The 18,507-nt window shown below is 39.3% G+C and overlaps 1 protein-coding gene across 8 annotated transcripts in view; it reads left to right on the top strand.

Annotated features, from left to right (window-relative positions):
• UTRN (utrophin) overlaps positions 1–18,507 on the top strand; it is a 555,792-nt gene that overhangs the window by 2,526 nt on the left and 534,759 nt on the right. For all 8 annotated transcript variants that reach the window (XM_069598624.1, XM_069598629.1, XM_069598632.1 and 5 more), the window contains exon 2: positions 3,588–3,752. In XM_069598624.1, the coding sequence (XP_069454725.1) occupies positions 3,674–3,752 (79 nt within the window). In that variant the 5' untranslated portion in view covers positions 3,588–3,673. The remainder of the gene's footprint in view (positions 1–3,587; positions 3,753–18,507) is intronic.

Here is an 18,507-nt window from a genome sequence, read left to right on the forward strand (position 1 = left end):
ACTAAGTTTCATACGGAGCCTCAAACTCTGGCCTCCGGGCTTTCCTTTCCACTATCTCTGGCATTCTTAGGATTAGGTAAAGGAATGAGTACTTTTCGCCCAAGGACCTACAGCATATTTCCATCATACTTGTACATTGTTAAACATGTTTGTATTCTTATGTCTTTTAATTTCCAAATTAAAAAAAAAATTAAAGCATGAGTTTTGCCTGTGAGGCCATCCCCCGTCCTTTTAACCCAGGTTTATTGTGGTGGCTTCTGGTTGCCTATGACAGCGAGAGAAGTTTTTGAAGAAAGAACTGGATTTAGAGTTAAGGGTATTGGTTTCAGTGAGAAAGAACTGGCTAAACTTTGCAGAACTTCATTTTGGGGAAACAGAACCTAGAGCAGAGGTAACAATAAATTATAATTATAAAGCAATATGTCTTTCTTTTATTTGGTTTGTCACCTAGATTGGTGTGGAAGATGGTAGTGTTTCCATAGTATATATGTGGACGTGGAGGGTCACACAGGCGCCTTGTGATGAAGCTATGATCCTGTCTTCCGGCAACCAATAATGACTTGCTGCCAAATGTTACTCAACCTGGAGATCCCTGCCAATTAGTGGCACAAAGTATCAGTCAGTGGCTATGGCACTGTTAAAATGGTCATTTGCAGTTCTCTGAATTTGCCTAGTCTTTCCTTGTACTCTGATCCCACTTACTGCTGAATCTGTGTAGCCTGTAAAGGATTTTGATTATCAAGAGAAAATCTGAGATTATCTTAAGGAGTTGGCAAAGTAAAACTTTATGATGAAGGAATATTAACTTGCAAATGAAACACACTTCTGTGCAAGCAGTTTACTTTTCTCTTTTGTGGAATGGGAAAAATCTTTTGAAGACCTTGGCTAAGACCATTTATGAAAAAGAATTAGAAATATATTTCAAAGGAAATAATTAGTTGCTTTCCAGTAAAAAGAATTTTTTGTTGGGAAAAGCTGATTTTCATAATAAAATTTTATGTGTATTCTTCTGAACAAAACGTTTGGTACTTGAATGTAATAAAATACATTTAAGAATTTAGCAAATCTTTAGCAGGTAATTTACCCCCTGAAAGGAACCTAATTACATAATCATCCATAAAGTGCAATAGTAGTGGACAGTATAAAAAGTGAAAAATGTTTTTATACTCTCAAAATCTCGCAGATTCAGGCTGATGATCCAATCCATATATTTCTCCCTTTTGGAGAGGAAATTGTTCCTAAAGCTTTAGTAGTTCATCAGTTTTCATCTGCCTCAAACACTTTAACATTTAAAACCTTTTTCTAAGGTAACTTTGACCTCTTTATTGTTAGAACATACCCTTTTCCTAACTACTAAGGAAAAGAAATTTTACATTTTATGTATTTATTTTGTTATGAAATATAAAACAATATGGTATGTCCTTGAGTGTTGTATATTGTAAACATAATATGTAAGAACTTCTAAATAGTGAATGAGTGAAGTTGCTCAGTCGTGTCCGACTCTTTGTGACCCCATGGACTGTAGCCTTCCAGGCTCCTCCATCCATGGGATTTTCCAGGCAAGAGTACTGGAGTGGGTTGCCATTTCCTTCTCCAGGAGATCTTCCCAACCCAGGGATCAAACCTGGGTCTCCCGCATTTCGGGCAGACGCTTTACCATCTGAGCCACCAGGGAAGCAAATAGTGAATAGATATGTAAAATGAACTATATTACAAAATAGTAATGCCATATGATGTGTCCTTGAATTAAATAATTGAGTTGTCTAATCCTAGCTAACAATAAACTCTGGTTTTGATATCTATTACAATATGTGAATTAATGTCTATTATTTGTAGATTAATATTGGGATGTCTTGACAGTTATTTTCCCGATTAAATGATTGATTTATTTAGCTGGCATTTGGGGTGCTCGTAAGGGGATGTTAGGATATAGCCAAATTGCTGAACTTGAACTTGAATTTTGATTCTATTTGGGTTGCTTTGGCATTGTGTTCCAGAAAGTTCTAGGGCAGTGCATGTCTAATTGATGACATTTTAAAAGAAAAGTGGTAGTGCAGGGTAGAATCCTCAATTCTGTAAATTCTCAACATGCCTTGACTTATTAATTACTAAAAGATTAAAATTATTTTGAGTCCTGTCTGTTCTCAGGAGAATTCACATGGTGTGTTTTCCAGAATAAAATCTGTGTCAATGGCTATACCATGTAACTCTTCAGATTTATGTATAATCCAGACCGTTCCTGAGATCAAACTTTTTGGTTATTTCCACTTGTATATCTCAGACTCCATCAATCCAAATCACACTCCTTGTTTCTTCCTTCAGACGCTCATACTCCAGTGACTCAATTGCACAAGCCAAAATTGGGCAGTCATTTTGTGCCTCAGTATACTGAAACTCATATCCAGTCAGTTCCCAAATCCCATTGGCCTTCATTTAATATCTAATAGCCCACATGTCCACCCACTTCTATCTACACTTATTTAAGCCACAATCATATGTTGCTTCCCAGCTCGAAATCATCTGCTGTTTTCCCACTGTTCTTTGGAGAAATAACAAAATCCTTTACAGGCTGTCTTCACAGCCCTGTTCCTGGTCCTGTCTGTTACTTCACCTAGTTCAACAAATCCCTCTCCTCTTAGGCTCCAAAAGCACTGGCCTCTGCTCAGATTTTTGAATGTTCTTTGATGTTTCCTGTCACGTTACATGGGAGATTCTTACCATTTTCTCTTCCCATCACTTATCCTTGAAGGCTTGGCTCAAATGTCACATCTTCAAGAAAGCCTTCTTTAATTGCCCAGAGCAGGTCAGATTCCTCTGCAGTATGCTCATATTACTCTATGCTTCTCCTTTGTACTTTTGTAACATATTAGTAGTATAATGAAATACTCCATTATATAATTAATTGCTTGGTGTCTGTGGATTTCAAACTAGTATAGGTTTTGTCTCTTTGATAGTCATATTTCCATTGCCCAGATCAGTGCTTTATACATGAAAGTGAAAGTGTTAGTTGCTCAGTCATGTCCGACTCTTTGCAACCCTGTGGACGTTAGTCCACCAGGCTCCTCTGTCCGTGGGATTCTCCAGGCAAAAATACTGCAGTGGATTGCCATAGGCTCCAAATAAATATTTGTTGAATGAAGGATTACTATATAAAACCATATATAATGTGCATGTGTGTGTGCTCAGACTCTTCAGTAGTGTCCAACTTTTTGTGACTCCATGGATTATAGCCCACCAGGCTCCTCTGTCCATGGGATTTTTCAGGCAAGGATACTGGAGTGGATTGTCATGCCCTCCAGGGGCTCTTCCTGACCTATGGATTGAATCCTAGACCCCTGCATCTCCTGCAATGGCAGGTGGATTCTTTACCACTGAGCCACCAGGAAGCCCATATATAATACATATACATATATTTTAACATCTATAGTCATATATATTATACAGCTATGATATATATTGTGGTTATATATTACATCTATATGCAATATGTTATACATAAATATATGTCAGCATGTATTAATATATTACAACATATTAATATAGTCTTGTATATTTTTAAAAATCCATGTTTCCCCTTTTCTCTTTAGGTATTGATGTTGATGATTATAGAAAATTGAAAGTCTTTAAAAGAGGATCTTGTCAAGCCTTTGGATTGTACTGAAACGCAACTAAGATGGCCAAGTATGGAGAGCATGAGGCCAGAGCTGACGATGGGCAGAATGAGTTCAGCGACATCATTAAGTCCAGATCTGGTAAGTAACGGAACCTTCAGAAAATGGCTGATTTTTTGTTCATAAGCTACTTAGAAGACATGAGATTTTGTTTGTTTTGTACTGTTCTTATGGGACAAACTTCTTTTGAGAAACAAAAATCTGACAAATGACTATTACACTGTAAATGGTAATACAATATCTCTGTGTGTGCTGTGCTTAGTCGCTCAGTTGTGTCCAACTCTTTGCAACCCCATGGACTATAGCCTGCCAGGCTCCTCTGTCCACGGGGTTTCTCTAGGCAGGAATGCTGGAGTGGGTTGCCATGCCCTCCTTGATATCTCTGTGTATTCTGTCTAAATTTCTCAATCCATCTTGGTTTCCTGGTATGTTGATTGGCATTGCTTGGTGAAACTGCTACCTGTTAGCTGATTGCTGTTCATTTATAAGAAACCTCTTGAACATAAAAGCGCAGCTTAAGAAATGATGCTTTGGGTAGGAAATGCTGTGGTTTCAGATGGGGTGGGTAGTCTTCTTGAGCTTTGCTTTCATACCCCCTCTCCCCCATCCCATTTTTAACCAGTGCTAGGCCAACAGGTGCTCTACCTCTGCTTCCCTTTTTGAAGCATCTTATAAACCTTCTCAAGGTACAGTTTTACTTAGGTTATCTAGGAAACTAGATTAAGACAGATGAATGGTTTTCATTGAAGATTTAAATTGATTATGTAAGGATATCACTCCTTCCCTCAATCTTTTTATTTATTTATTTTCCCCCCGATCTTTTTATATAATCAAGTACTTTACCACTCTGGCTGTATAACTGAATCAACTGGGGAGGGTTTTTTTTTTTTTTTTTTAAATACAGATAAATTGGCTTCTCTCTAGACCTACTGAGTAAAAATTTCAGTGTTTTTAAAAAGCAACAAATATGATTCTGAGATAGACTCTATGGGGAGATATTTTTGAGCAGCCAGGACCTGAGTTTTGAAAATTACACAGAACTCCACCCTGGGTGTGAACACTATACTTAAGTAACTTTGAGAGTTACTTTGGCCTATAAACTTAATACCCAGTGTCACTTTAAAACCAAAAAAGGAACCTCATGTCTGTTTTTGCTATGTGAACCATCTTTATATTATGTTAGAAGGTTGCTTTTTATTGTATGAATCTGCAGAAATATGCACTGAAAATAGGCTCTAAATTAATAGAGATGAGGGTTTTGCTGGTGGCTCAGATGGTAAAGAATCTGCCTGCAATGTGGGAGACTCGGCTTTGATCTCTGGGTCAGGAAGACCCCCCAGAGAAGGGAATGGCAACCACTCCAGTGTTCTAGCCTAGAGAATTCCATGGACAGAGGAGCCTGGTGAGCTACAGTTCATGGGGTCACAGAGAGTTGGACATGACTGATCTACTGCCACACACGTTTCAGGTATATTTCCCTTCATGGCCCTGGTGTTGGTGGATTGGTAAAGACTGGTTATTACAGTCTTGGTTCTAAATGTGTAGCCACTGCTGTGTAGTTTGAAGGATCTTTTGGGGGGTACAGCTTAACGTCCTATTTTAAAGTATGTTCCAAGAAAGTTTAATGCCCCCTAAACTTTATCTTGATTTAAATGCTTTAGTTGTATAAAGTACTGTGTTGATGTAAGGGATTACTAATATCTTCTAAACAGTACAGAATGTATGTCCAGAAAAATATAGATGTAACAAGGAGGAAGATGACAGTGAGACAATTTAATGTACCCATGCTTGTCATGTTCTATAAATTGTGAGGAGTTATGTTCTTAAATAGTTTCTGAGTCAACCTCCATTACGGTAAGACCTTTGATATTTATTTATAACTGTGTATTTTAACCATGTCCATAAAAAAGTAATTATATAAGTTTAAAAATACTCGTTATATATGATGAGTACACATAACTTTTAAACTACTCTTTAAATTAAAAATGATCATTTCAAAAGACTGACTATTCTCATATACTACTGGGGACAGTCAGGTAGAACTTACTATGTTTTTAATGTATGCATTCCAATTGGCTCAGTACCTCTATTTTTGGAGTTTTGTTCCTAGGGAAGACACAGAAATATACAAGCAAAAAGTTGATCATAGCATTTTTATTATAGAAAAAAATTAGAAATACCATAAAAATCCAATACTGAAGATTGATTAAATCATAATTTCCCAAAGCATTTGAAACAAGTGTAAATTCTAATATATAAGTCAAAAAAGGATGTCATAGGCAAATAACTTTAGGAAACAATGGTTAGCCTATGCTGTTCCTTTAGTGTAGGGGACTTGACTAAATCATATAGAATCTCAGTGGAGCTAATTAAGGTGTATTCATAAAATAAAGGTTATACATTCACAAAAATGTTATGAATATGTATATATGAACATAGAAACATATTGTTGATGTTGTTATATAAAAATTATGTGCAATATAAAGTCATTTATGTGAAAAAAATTTTTTCCCAATAAAGTTCAATAGAATGTACACAAAAATGTGGTCATCTTGGAATTTGGGGTTTATTATTTTCTCTTTTTTTACTCACAGGCACTTTAAATGCTTTTCAATGAGCCTGTATTACTTCTTAAAGTATTTCTAAAGTATTCTTAAAAATATCAAATTGCTTCAAGTGTTTTAATGCCAAGGTGATGACTGTTACTTTCTTTTTTATTTTTGATGGCTCCTACTTCAAAAAGCATTGAAAACTTAGCTGTTGCATAGCTGAGATCTGAATCACATTCTTTCGGCTGGATTATGTTGCAAAGGCAGTAGATAAATTTGGATTTGAATGGGCCTGTTAATTTCAATCTTGCTTTCTGAAAGTCAAAGGAATCATATACATATAATGCATATTCTCCTATAGGAGAATTTTGATTCAGATCTATTTCTGTGTTTCTACTTTTTGAGGATCTAGCTATGGTGGAGGGGATAGAGATTGGGGTAGGGAAGACCTGATGCTGAGATTATATTGATAAACTTTTGTCTTGGTTCATGAAGATTTATCTCGTTCCTCCTCAAATCCCTAAGTTTGAACAGTCTAAAAACCTCGCTTCATAAAAGTATTGGTGCATTTTATGTTAAGGTATTAGGATTGTTTATATTGCCCTCATTCAGTATTAATTTGCTTTATGCAGTGTATGAGGTTTAATAATTTTTAAAGTAATTTCTACCAACTAAACAGAAATCTGAACTATCAAGAGTAGGTGATGAAATATTTCATGAATATAAAAATCATGTATTTCTTAATGATTGTAATTCATTTGTCTTGGATTTGAGTGAGTTTTAGAAAAGAACTTGAAAGAATATGACCTTTAATGATTCAGGGTTTGGGGTTGGGTAAAAGTAAATCTTTCCCTAACTTAAAGACATGCAAGTCAAATTTGTCTGTCATTAATCAGTACACCTTTGATAGCCGGAATTAGTGAGCTTCAGAAAGTTTTACAGTTTATTAAGTATTTTGAGAGTAGATCAAGAGTAAGATTTTTTTTTTTAAGTGAAATATATTATCAATGGAGTCTGTGGTGTGTAAACTTATGCTTGGAACATTTTAAACATGAAATAATAAAATGGTTTGAGATATGTGTAAAATCAAAGAACAGCCTCAGTGCTATTTTATTCTATCAATACTGATGCTTTAATGCCAGTAACATAGAATAAGTCAACCTTTTCTGTTCTTCTCAGTGCTGTTCTGGTAAGTTTTAGCTCAAAGCCCCGTAAAGAGGGTAGACTTCAGGGCTAAATACTGCCAACTAGCTCCTTGTGGGGATTTTGACTAGTAGGGATTAGAATCATAGATTCTCACATGGGAAGGGGCCATTTGTTGAATGAATTAGTCACTAAAACTCCACATTGTTGCATGATTCAACGCATTCTTTAACAGCCTTTGGACAGGAAGCCTGAGTGTAACATTTTTATCCTTGCTTCCTTCACTTTTTGTCTTCTTGTGTAATCCTGACCTAATTGTTGATGGAACCTGAGAGGTCCTGTTGTCTGGCCATGCCCCCGAGTACCCAACCTCTTCTTGCACACCTCTAGTGATGGGATCTCACTGATTATGATAATTGTAGCAACTGACATTGATTGAATACATGCAGTGGATGTGGTGCTCAGAGTTTCATCCTCACAATGACTATTTTACAGATGATGGACACGAGCCACACAGAAGTAATTTGCCAAACTGACCTTCTATTTCTGCAGCGGCCCAACCATGCCTGCCTGAGGGCCTTTGCACATCCCTCTTTCCCTGTCTTTGCCTGATGGGCTCCTCTTATTAGGTAGATCTAGGCTTTAGTATCACCTCTGAGAAAACTTGCCTTCTGACTGTAGGAAGTAACTCTCCCAGTCATCTTTTTGTTGTTGTTGTTACTATTTATTTACTACTTTCCTGCCCGTCCAGTGGTTAAGAATCTGCCTTGCAGTGCAGGAATGTGGGTTTGATCCCTGGTTTAGGATCTGAGGGTTTTCCCTGATGGCTAAACCTGGTAAAGAATCCACCTGCTAATGCAGGAGATGCAGATTCGATCCCTGGGTCGGGAGGATCCCCAGTGAAGAAAATGGCACCTGGCTCCAGTAGTCTTGCCTGGGAAATCCCACGGACAGAGGAGCCTAGCGGGCTACAGTCCGCGGGTCGCAAAAGAGTCAGACATGACTTAGTGACTAAACAACAACACTGGAAACTGAGATCCCACATGCTGTGGAGCAGCTAAGCTCGACCGCCATAGCTAGAGTCTGTGCAATGAAAAATCCCACGTGAGACAACGAAGACCTGGCACAGTCAAATAAATATTTAATTATTTGGCTGTGCCAGGCCTTAGTTGTGGCAACAGGGATCTTCAGTCTTTGTTGGAGCATGCAGAATCTTTTCGTTGTGACATGTGGGATCTAGTTCTCCGACTAGGGATCGAACTGGGCCCCCTGTATTGGGAGTGCAGAGTCTTAGCCAGAAGACCATGAGGAAGGTCACTCCCAGTCACTTTTGACTGTATCTGTATATTTAAGTTCCCCCTATGCTCAGTCACTTTCTGGTAGTTTTCTTGTTTCTCTTTGTGTGTGTGTGTGTGTGTGTGTGTGTGTGTGTGTGTGTGTGTTTGTTACCTTCCTTGGTAGCTGAGATAGTAAAGAATCTGCCTGGAATGCAGGAGACCCAGGTTTGATCCCTTGGTGGGAAAGATCCCCTGGAGAAGAGAATGGCTACCCACTCCAGTATCATTGCCTGGAGAATTCCAAGGACAGAGAAGCCTTGCAGTCTATGACGTCGTCAAGAGTCAGACACAACTGAGCAACTAACACCTGAACTTTTCTTTCAATGTCCTACTCAACTTAACTCCACAAGAGCAGGGACCCATGCATCCCTGGGGCTCAGCCCAGTGTCTAGCTCATAGCAGGTAAGCAATGCATGTCTAGTCAATGAAAAAGGCTACAGAGCTAGAAATGTCAGAGCTGGGGTGAGAACTCAGGTGCTCTGACTCCAGAAACTCTGCATTCGAGCTCTGTATGGAGCACCCAGTCTCCTAATTTACCAGGTAGTTTATTTTGTTGCTGCCAGATGGTCCTTTGTTTTTTTTGGTGCCTAAATTAATTCCTTAGAAATTTTGCAGAGTGTTAATTGTTTCGCTACATCCCTCTGCCTCTGCCTTTGTGGTTACGAAATTGGGGCCTTTGGCTGTGAGATAGAGCTGCTCCAGGCCGCTGGCGGGCATCCTGTCCTGCCATGGGAAGGCTGATTGCAGGAGATATAACCTGCCGCTCTCAGCCCTGATTATTGGCCCTGGTCTCTATCATTCTCTTCTAGACGTTGGCAAAGGAAAATAGCAGAGGACTGGCAGTCCTCTGGGTGGAAGGTAGAAGAACTAATAATCTGTTTCTGACGTGAATTCCCTTTTCTCTTTTTCTTTGCTTGCTGCTCAAGGCTTTTAACTGGCTGGTGAAAAAAAAGGTAGTGGATTTCAGATGGACTGCGGTCTGGCACAGTTTGAGGCCTGGTCTGATGCCTGGATGGGTATCTATGGCATTGAAAGGGTTGGTTGGGGAGGAGTGGACTGGGAGGGGAGAAAAGGGAGGCCAGTGAAATAAAAATAAAATGAATTCTTTACCATGGAATATTATACCTGGTTACATTTATAACAGGCCTAACAATGATACTGTGTTTACATGATACTATGTTTAAACTTTCTTAAGAAGATGTGGTTTTATGAACCTGGGAGGAAGGTTACCTTATTTGTTTATCTTTTAGAGGCCTTTCTTTAGGAAAAACAGTGGTTATGTTGTATTTCCCATGGGTCTTCTTTCTCTTTTGTTTAAAGAAATATCTGTGTGGGGATTTTCCTGAAGAGTTTAAGGGATTGTGAAATATAGGTTTTTTTTCTCTCCCCCAACCCTGCCCCCCTCCCCCCAACCAAAGCATTACTTGGCTGGAATGCCTGTGCTTTGAAGGGAGTCTTTGAGCGTGTTTGGTTTTTTTCCATGAGCCCTGGGGATTTGTGGTGAGGGACGGTGACCCTGGTGGAAATTCAACTCTTAACAGAGGACAGTAGCTATTCTTGTCATGCACATAAAATATTCTGTGTTGGTACCTCATTTAGGCTGAAATAATGCCATCATAAAAAAGATTTCTGCATTCATGTAATTCTCATGACCTGTTACTAAGGTTGGGAAAGCTGTGTAGGTGATCTGTTCTCCACAGGAAAACAAATTTTGGAGAATGTTCTAAGCAGTAGAAGTCTTTAGTATATACACAGAATGGAAAACTCAGTTTTACTGAACCTTATTTGAGCCCAGATTTGAAGTAGATGTCGATAGGATGATTTTCAGGAAACAAGGGAACATGCAAGATCATTGAAGTGGTTGAAAATATTAGTTAAAATTCTATTGCAAAAGATTACTTAGGTGGTTTCACATGTATTGGTTAGATTTTTTCCCCCCTCTCTCTTTAAGCTGTGTGTGTGTGTGTGTGTAGGCATAGATATTTACTGTTCTACTCTTTTTATTTTTTGCTGTGCCCTAATTGCTTAATAATAAATACAGTCAGTTTAGTATTTGAGAGGTGAATCGGTGTGAAATTTTAATATATATTTACTGTCAAAATGCTGGTTGTGGACTGAGAAATCTAAGCTAGACCTGGTCCTTTCACTTTTCCTTGCTCTACCCCTGGATTTGCATAGGTCAAGTGTGGGAGGCAAGTAGTCCCAGGTTCCAAAAATTGGCTCTCTGGCCTTGACATCCAAGCCTTTTCACAACCAAACACCTGAGATTTATTTATATTCTGTGAACCTTCTCTGTCAAAAGCTTGTTCTCCTAGCCTAGCCAATAATAGGAATCATTTGTGTGTGTGCACTCTTGGCAGTTAAGATTAAAGTTTGCATTGGCACAACGTTATACCGATTTTAAGATCTGTTCACTTAAAAAAGCAAAAAAAAAAAAAAATCAGTTTTGTTTGTCACAGTCATTAAAATCAAGGTGTAAAGCAGGAGAATAACATTTTGTAGGTGAATATTTTCAAATGAATTTTTTTTGGTGGGTGGGTGGCAGGCTAATTATTATGATTTCTGTCCAGTTCATCAATCTCAGTATTGAATTATGTAACATTCTTTTTCCTGAAGATCAGAACAAAGCACATTGACAAGCACATTGATAATGACATTTCTGATAGAGCAGAGAAATCCAGTAAAAAAAAAAATGACTTTCTGTCTCTAAACTGGCAGAACTTAGAAAAATCCCATGATTAAAAAGATATTATCTGGTGAGATCATCTTTTTTAATTCCATTGTTCGAATGTTTGCACATTTGTCTCATGCCATGTTCTGATTAAGATTTTGGTGTAGGATATTTCTGTGAAAAAGGCTTTAATACGAATTGATTAGTTTTCTTATTCTTTATGGGTGAGTCTTGTGATTTTCATTAGTTCAGTAATTACATAGATGTCGACATATGCTTTTATTTTGAAAGTCGGGTTTTAGGCTCAGCCTCTTAGAGTTCCTAACTCTGGCTACATGTCAGAACTACCCTTTGGGATTCCGACTCAGTCACGTGGGGTGGGGTCCCGGCGTCTGGAGTTTTAACAAGCTCTGCAGTTACTCTGTTTAGTGCCATTGATTTATGGACAAAGGAAGCAGGTTTAAGACTCTTGGAACCAAAGTGAAAGTGGTCTGTGCATTTCAGAGGAGAAAGGAGAGCTACAGTCCAATGTTGAAGATTATTTCTACTAACAACCTCTTCTTTTTAAATAATTTTAAGAGGTAGTGGATTTTGTGGTTTTGGACTTTTTTTCTTTTGCCTTGTATTTTTGTGCTAAGCAAAGGTAAAATTGTGTAAAGAGAGCAGGAGCGTGATGAAACTTTGGTGCATTTCTTAAAGTGGACTGTTGAACTGGAAGATCCTACCAAAATATTCAGCCTTGAAATATTTCTTCTTGGAGCACCTTGGTCTTCAGTTTGGTGCATTTAACCTCTTCCTGCTGCAAGGTTAGAGTAGAAACCTGAATTCTTTCATGGGATATTCTGAACTTATCGTAAAAACTTATTGTCTGTTTTTTCTAAGAAACATTTCCAAGACAGATATGGTTTGACTCATGGTGAGGAAAAATCCCACATCCATCCTTTATGTTGATTTTCTTTCTTTTTACTTAAGTTATAACTTATTCATACAGTGGAATTATTTGCAATGAAAAATCACAGGTTCTTTCTGTATTGATATGGGATGGTCTCTAAGATGCAAGAACATAGTAACTTGATGCTAGTTTTCTTACCTTCTTTAAGGTTAATAAGGTATTACAATTGTATTTGCCTCCTTGTTTTTGTAATTGTATTTATTTTCTTAATAATCTTTATTTTTTTATCGAGGCATGTTTGATGTACAGTAATACAATCTGTTATGGGAGTACAATATAGTAATTCACAATTTTTAAAGGTTATACTCCATTTATAGTTATTATAAATTATTAACTCTATTCTGCATGTTGTGAAATACATTCTTGTAGCTTAATTTATGCTTAATAGTTTGCACCTGTTACTCCCCTCCCCTTATGTTGCCCCTCCCCCACTGGTAACCACTAGTATGTTCTTTATGTCCATGAGTCTGCTACTTTTTTGTCATATTCACGAGTTTGTTGTATTTTTTAGATTCCACATGTGATAACATGTAGTATTTGTCTTTCTCTGTCTCATTTATTTCCCTTGGACCATAATGCCCTCCAAGTCCAATATTAGAGTTATAAGAATTTAAGTACATTTGAGGTTAACTTGTCAGATAATTGAATTGTCTTAAAAGATAATCAAATACGTCAACTGCAGTTTTTAAGCTGCTGAAAGGAGTTTAAGTTTGTAAAGGAAACCAAGGATCAACCCCCCTGTATTAGTTTCTATGGCTTCTGTAACAAAATGACCACAAGTTTTATGGTTTAAAACAATAGAAGTCTATAGTTTCCCAGTTCTGGAGGCTAGAAGCCCAAGATAGAGGTGTCAGCAGGGCCTTGTTCCTTCCGAAGTTTCTAGGAAAGAATTCCCCTTGCCGCTTTCAGCATCTGGTGGCTCCTGGCTTTCGCTGGCTTGTGGCAGCATCCCTCCAGCTTCTGCCTCTTTTTCTAAAAATTGGAGTATAGTTGCTTTACACTGCTGTGTCGGTTTCTGCTGTACAGCAAAGAGAACCATCCATATGTATACATACGTCGGGCTTCCCAGGTGGCTCAGTGGCAAAGAATCCTCCCGCTAATGCAGGAGACACAGGTTTGATCCCTGGGTTGGGAAGATTCCCTGGAGAAGGAAATGGCAGCCCACTCCAGTACTCTTGTCCTGGGAAATCCCATGGACAGAGGAGTCTAGTGGGCTACAGTCCATAGTGTTGCAAAGTCAGACATGACTGAGTGACTGAGCCTGCATGCACACATATATCCCCTCTTTCTTGGATTTCCTTCCAGTTTAGGTAACCACAGAGCACCAAGGAGAGTCCCCTGTGCTATACAGCGCTAACCCTATATACAGGTCTAGTCACTAAGTCATGTCCGACTCTTGCTACCTCATAGACTGTAGCCTGCCAGGTTTGTCTGCCCATGAAATTTTTCCAGGCAAGAATACTGGAGTCGATTGTCATTTCCTTCTCCAGGGGATCTTCCCAACCCAGGGATTGAACCCTGGTCTCCTGCATTGCAGGCAGATTCTTTACCAACTGAGATACTGGTGAAATGGATTCCTATTTGGTCTGCCTCTTTCTTTCATCTCTCTTTATTTTTTGTGAATGGGGCCATGTTCAGATTTTACTCAGGGAATTCTAAAGTTTGCAAGAAACGTGACCCCTTATCAAAATACTGTCTTTTGAAATGTGAGTCTGACTTAGAGCTGGGAGAGTGACTGAGTCTTATTTGGTGTTGAAGGCCCTGGGCCATATCCGGAAGCCACCTCCTGGGATGCTCTGTGATAAAACTCCAGGTATACTCTATTTGATGCTTCCCTGATAGCTCAGTTGGTAAAGAATCCACCTGCAAAGCAGGAGACCTCGGTTCAATTCCTGAGTTGGGAAGATCCCCTGGAGAAGGAATAGGCTACCCACTCCAGTATTCTTGGACTTCCCTTGTGGCTTAGCTGGTAAAGAATTGCCTGCAATGTGGGAGACCTGGGTTTGATCCCTGGGTTGGGAAAATGGCCTGGAAAAGGGAAAGGCTACCCACTCCAGTACTCTTGCCTAGCAAATCCCATGGACGGAGGAGCCTGGTGGGCTGCAGTCCATGGGATCGCTAGGAGTCAGACACGACTGAGCGACTTCACTTTCACTTTTCACTTTCATGGCATTGGAGAAGGCAATGGCGACCCACTCCAGTGTTCTTGCCTGGAGAATCCCAGGGACGGGGGAGCCTGGTGGGCTGCCGTCTCTGGGGTCTCACAGAGTCAGACACGGCTGAAGGGACTTAGGATACAGTCCATGGGGTCGCAAAGAGTCAGACACAACTGAGCAACTTTCACTTTGTACTCTATTTCTTTGTTATCCTTATAGTCTCTTTGTAAGGTGTTTAGAAAATGTTATACTGCGGAATGTAAAGCTATTTATTTTTGTGCTTCTACTTATAGTATCTGTGGTCAGTTCTATAACATCAGTTCAGCTCAGTTCAGTTCAGTTGCTCAGTTGTGTCCAACTCTTTGTGACCCCATGAATCGCAGCACGTCAGGCCTCCCTGTCCATCAACAACTCCCAGAGTTTACTCAAACTCATGTCCATCGAGTCGGTGATGCCATCCAGCCATCTCATCCTCTGTCGTCCCCTTGTCCTCCTGCCCCCAATCCCTGCCAGCATCAGGGTCTTTTCCAGTGAGTCAACTCTTCCCATAAGGTGGCCAAAGTACTGGAGTTTCAGTTTTAGCATCATTCCTTCCGAAGAACACCCAGGACTGATCTCTAGAATGGACTGGTTGGATCTCCTTGCAGTCCAAGGGACTCTCAAGAGTCTTCTCCAACACCACAGTTCAAAAGCATCAATTCTTCGGTGCTCAGCCTTCTTCATAGTCCAACTCTCACATCCATACATGACCACTGGAAAAACCACAGCCTTGACTAGACGGACCTTTGTTGACAGAGTAATGTCTCTGCTTTTTAATATGCCATCTAGGTTGGTCATAACTTTCCTTCCAAGGAGTAAGCCTCTTTTAGTTTCATGGCTGCAATCACCATCTGCAGTGATTTTGGAGCCCCCCAAAATAAAGTCTGCCACTGTTCCCACTGTTTCCCCATCTATTTGCCTTGAAGTGATGGTACTGGATGCCATGATCTTTGTTTTCTGAATGTTGAGCTTTAAGCCAACTTTTTCACTCTCCTCTTTCACTTTCATCAAGGAGAGACTCTTAATCATATATTAAATACCATTATAATACTGTGTCTCAAGAAAAAAAATCAGAGTGACTTGAATTATTCTAACTTACATGTGCTTTTTCAAGAGATGTAGCGTGTTAGAAGATCGAAGGGTGTTGGTATTTGGAGAATGCACACATATGCTTGCTGTCTGTCTGGGGCTGGCCTTTTGGAGCATTTGGTGTAGCACAGATCTTACTCTGGGGACCTGGCATCAAGGCAGATTGCTCAGAGAGGGGAACTCATTTGCATGCATGTTTCAGTGAAACATTTAGGGACGTCTGATGCTGACCTATCTTTTTATGTCTCCCTCCCTCCAAAATATACCCTGTGAGGGAGATGCACGGTGCTTGTGAGGACGGCCCGTGGTCCTTTTCCTGTCTTTGGGACGTGGCTTGCTTTGTTTTCTCCGCTTGATTGTTCTTCCCTCCCCACCCCTTGGTTTTGAAACCTCCATCTTTCAAACATCAGCATAAATGCCACAAAGCATTCTATTCTTTGATCGATCACAGAGCCACAATCAATCTTCTTCCCTCTTGTTCACTCTTTATTTCTATTTTTGGCTCCTCTTGCTTGTGTATGGGCACGTGCTTTCCTAACTTGACCTTCTGATGCAGCCTTTAGCTTAGTCTCCACACACAGTAAGTGCTCAATAAGGGCTTGCCATGCTCTTTAATGGTTTAAAATAATCAGACTTGCTGATATACATACCTTATTCACTCAGCAAATGCTTGTCATTCATTCAGTGTAGCTAGATGAAGGGCCCAGAGGTGAGCAAGACATTGGTCTCTGCTTCATTCAGGTATTCTCAGGCTGGTTGGGAAGAGAAGAGTAAGGAGACAGCCCTGCACAAACCCTGTGTAGTGTACCCAAAGCTGGGGAGTCGGGGGAGGAGAAAGGACAGGTCTTACTTCATTGGGAAAGAGAGAGCTAGAGGAAGGGAGTTGAGGTGTGCCTTGAGGGATGCATAGGAGGTAGTTGTGTGGCTGTGAGGGGAGGGCATTCCAAGGTGATGGGAAAGAACAGTGCGTTTTGAGCCTGCAGCTGGTAGGTGAGTGTGGCTGGGGTGTTGTAGATGAGGAGAGAAGTTGGGACCAGATTTTGAAAGCTCTTTGAAAGCAGGCTAAGAGGTTTGATCTTTTCCCTGTTGGGAACTACTATAGGATTTTAAGTGGGTTAATGATGGAGTAAGTATTGTTTTTCAAAAAGATAACTTGGTGGACAGTATGAATGATAAATTTCAAAGGGAGCAGAGTTGACAGGAGGAAGGGAGCAGATAAGTTGTGAAAATAACTAAGGCTAGAGATCATGGGAGCTTGGACCAGAGTGGTACGAGAGTAGAGGAGAAGGGGAGAGGATTTGAGAGATGGTTTGCAGTTAGTAACCACATGTATAAAGCTATAATGTAAACTTCACTTCAAGGGATTTGTTTTATATTCTTCAATCTGATAGATAGCTTTTCACATTATAATTCATATATATTTTTTTCAATCAGATGTATAGTTTTAAAAATTATGTTATAAATCACGTAACAACCCTTTTAGTATTTGCTCTTCCTCCAGAATTTATATGCTTAACTTGATTAATTTCTACATTTTAAAGGTAGCTTTTACACCTTAATTACATTAACAATTGCTGTTTTTCTAAAGTAGCGCTCTTGGTTGGCTTGTTCAGGTGACTTTGAATTGAAATGTTTTAATAGCATTTGTAATTTTTTTCTATATGTATATTCTGAAAGAAATGCCATGCTTTAGGAAAAAAGTAGGTTGATTAAAATAAGAGAAAAGATAATATAAAACCTCTTTTAAAAGGAGGCAAAGAAAGGTAATATTAATTTTATCTTGAAGGGAATAGTCTTGGACAGCTGAAAGAAAATTTATGTGTGAAAAGAGCCTGGAAAACTATTTCAGAGGGAACTTAACTGAAGAATAGGGTGTTTCATGTGCGGATAGTGTCATCCTATATTACTGATTTCACTTTCAACAGATAGGATAGAGTAAATGGAAATTAAAAACAAATCAAGAACAGATGTTGAGAAATATCTCTCATTTAGGAAATAATTAAGTGGTGGAAAGGTCATTGGAGTTCAGTCAATAAAGCAGGGATGCTCAAAAATCATAATTATTCAGATAACAGATGCTTTTCCTAATGTGATGCTCTGTTGTAGAGCTTTGAGGAATAGAAGAAAGAAGAAGTTACTCTTGTCATATTATTTTCTCTCTTGAGTTCTGTCTTTCAAATCCTGATATTCAGTGGGCTAACTTTAAATTCTAATATAGAAGCTGATATTTCAGAATGGTCATTCCCTTGACTTTCAAGGAAAAACAGAAGAGCTAGCTTGAAAATTCTGTGTTGTTGGGTTGTACATTGTGGTTTCTAAGGTTTTGACTTGGCCAGTTTAATTGTCTCTTGAGGTTGTGAATCTGGCTTCAAGATTCAGCTCTATTTTCTATTATGGAGATTGTTAGGGAAGGACTTATTTGTCTGTCTGTACCTACCTAGCTACCTATCTGTCTATTCAGCCATCCATCCTACCTGTAAAAGACATTTTGACCAGCATGTTGTCGCCTACTGTATGTCAAGCACTTGGATTGGCACAGGGTGACTAAGACGGAGTTCCAGAGGTCAGTTAATCTTTTGCCTGGAGAGGGCGGTTGCACAGGCTTTTAAGTAAACAGATTGAATAGGCAGTTAGATTTTAAAAAAGTGAAACAGCATAGATTGCTGTGTGAGCTCCCTGGAAGGGTAGCTGATGTCTAAGGGTCTCAGGAAAGGTTTCTTTCCTGAGGAGAGGTATTTAAATTAAGATCAGAAGAGTGAATACAAGTGAGACAAAAAGTGGGCAGAGGGAGATGAGGAGGGCTATTGAGATAAAGGGAATCAGTGACGTGCCAGAGGTTTGGAGGTTAAAACCGCAGATCACTCAGTGTGGCTGAAGTGGGGTTGAGAAGTTAAGCTGAG

This window comes from Ovis canadensis, chromosome 8, assembly GCF_042477335.2.
Source record: "Ovis canadensis isolate MfBH-ARS-UI-01 breed Bighorn chromosome 8, ARS-UI_OviCan_v2, whole genome shotgun sequence".
NCBI classification, from domain to species: Eukaryota; Metazoa; Chordata; class Mammalia; order Artiodactyla; family Bovidae; genus Ovis; species Ovis canadensis.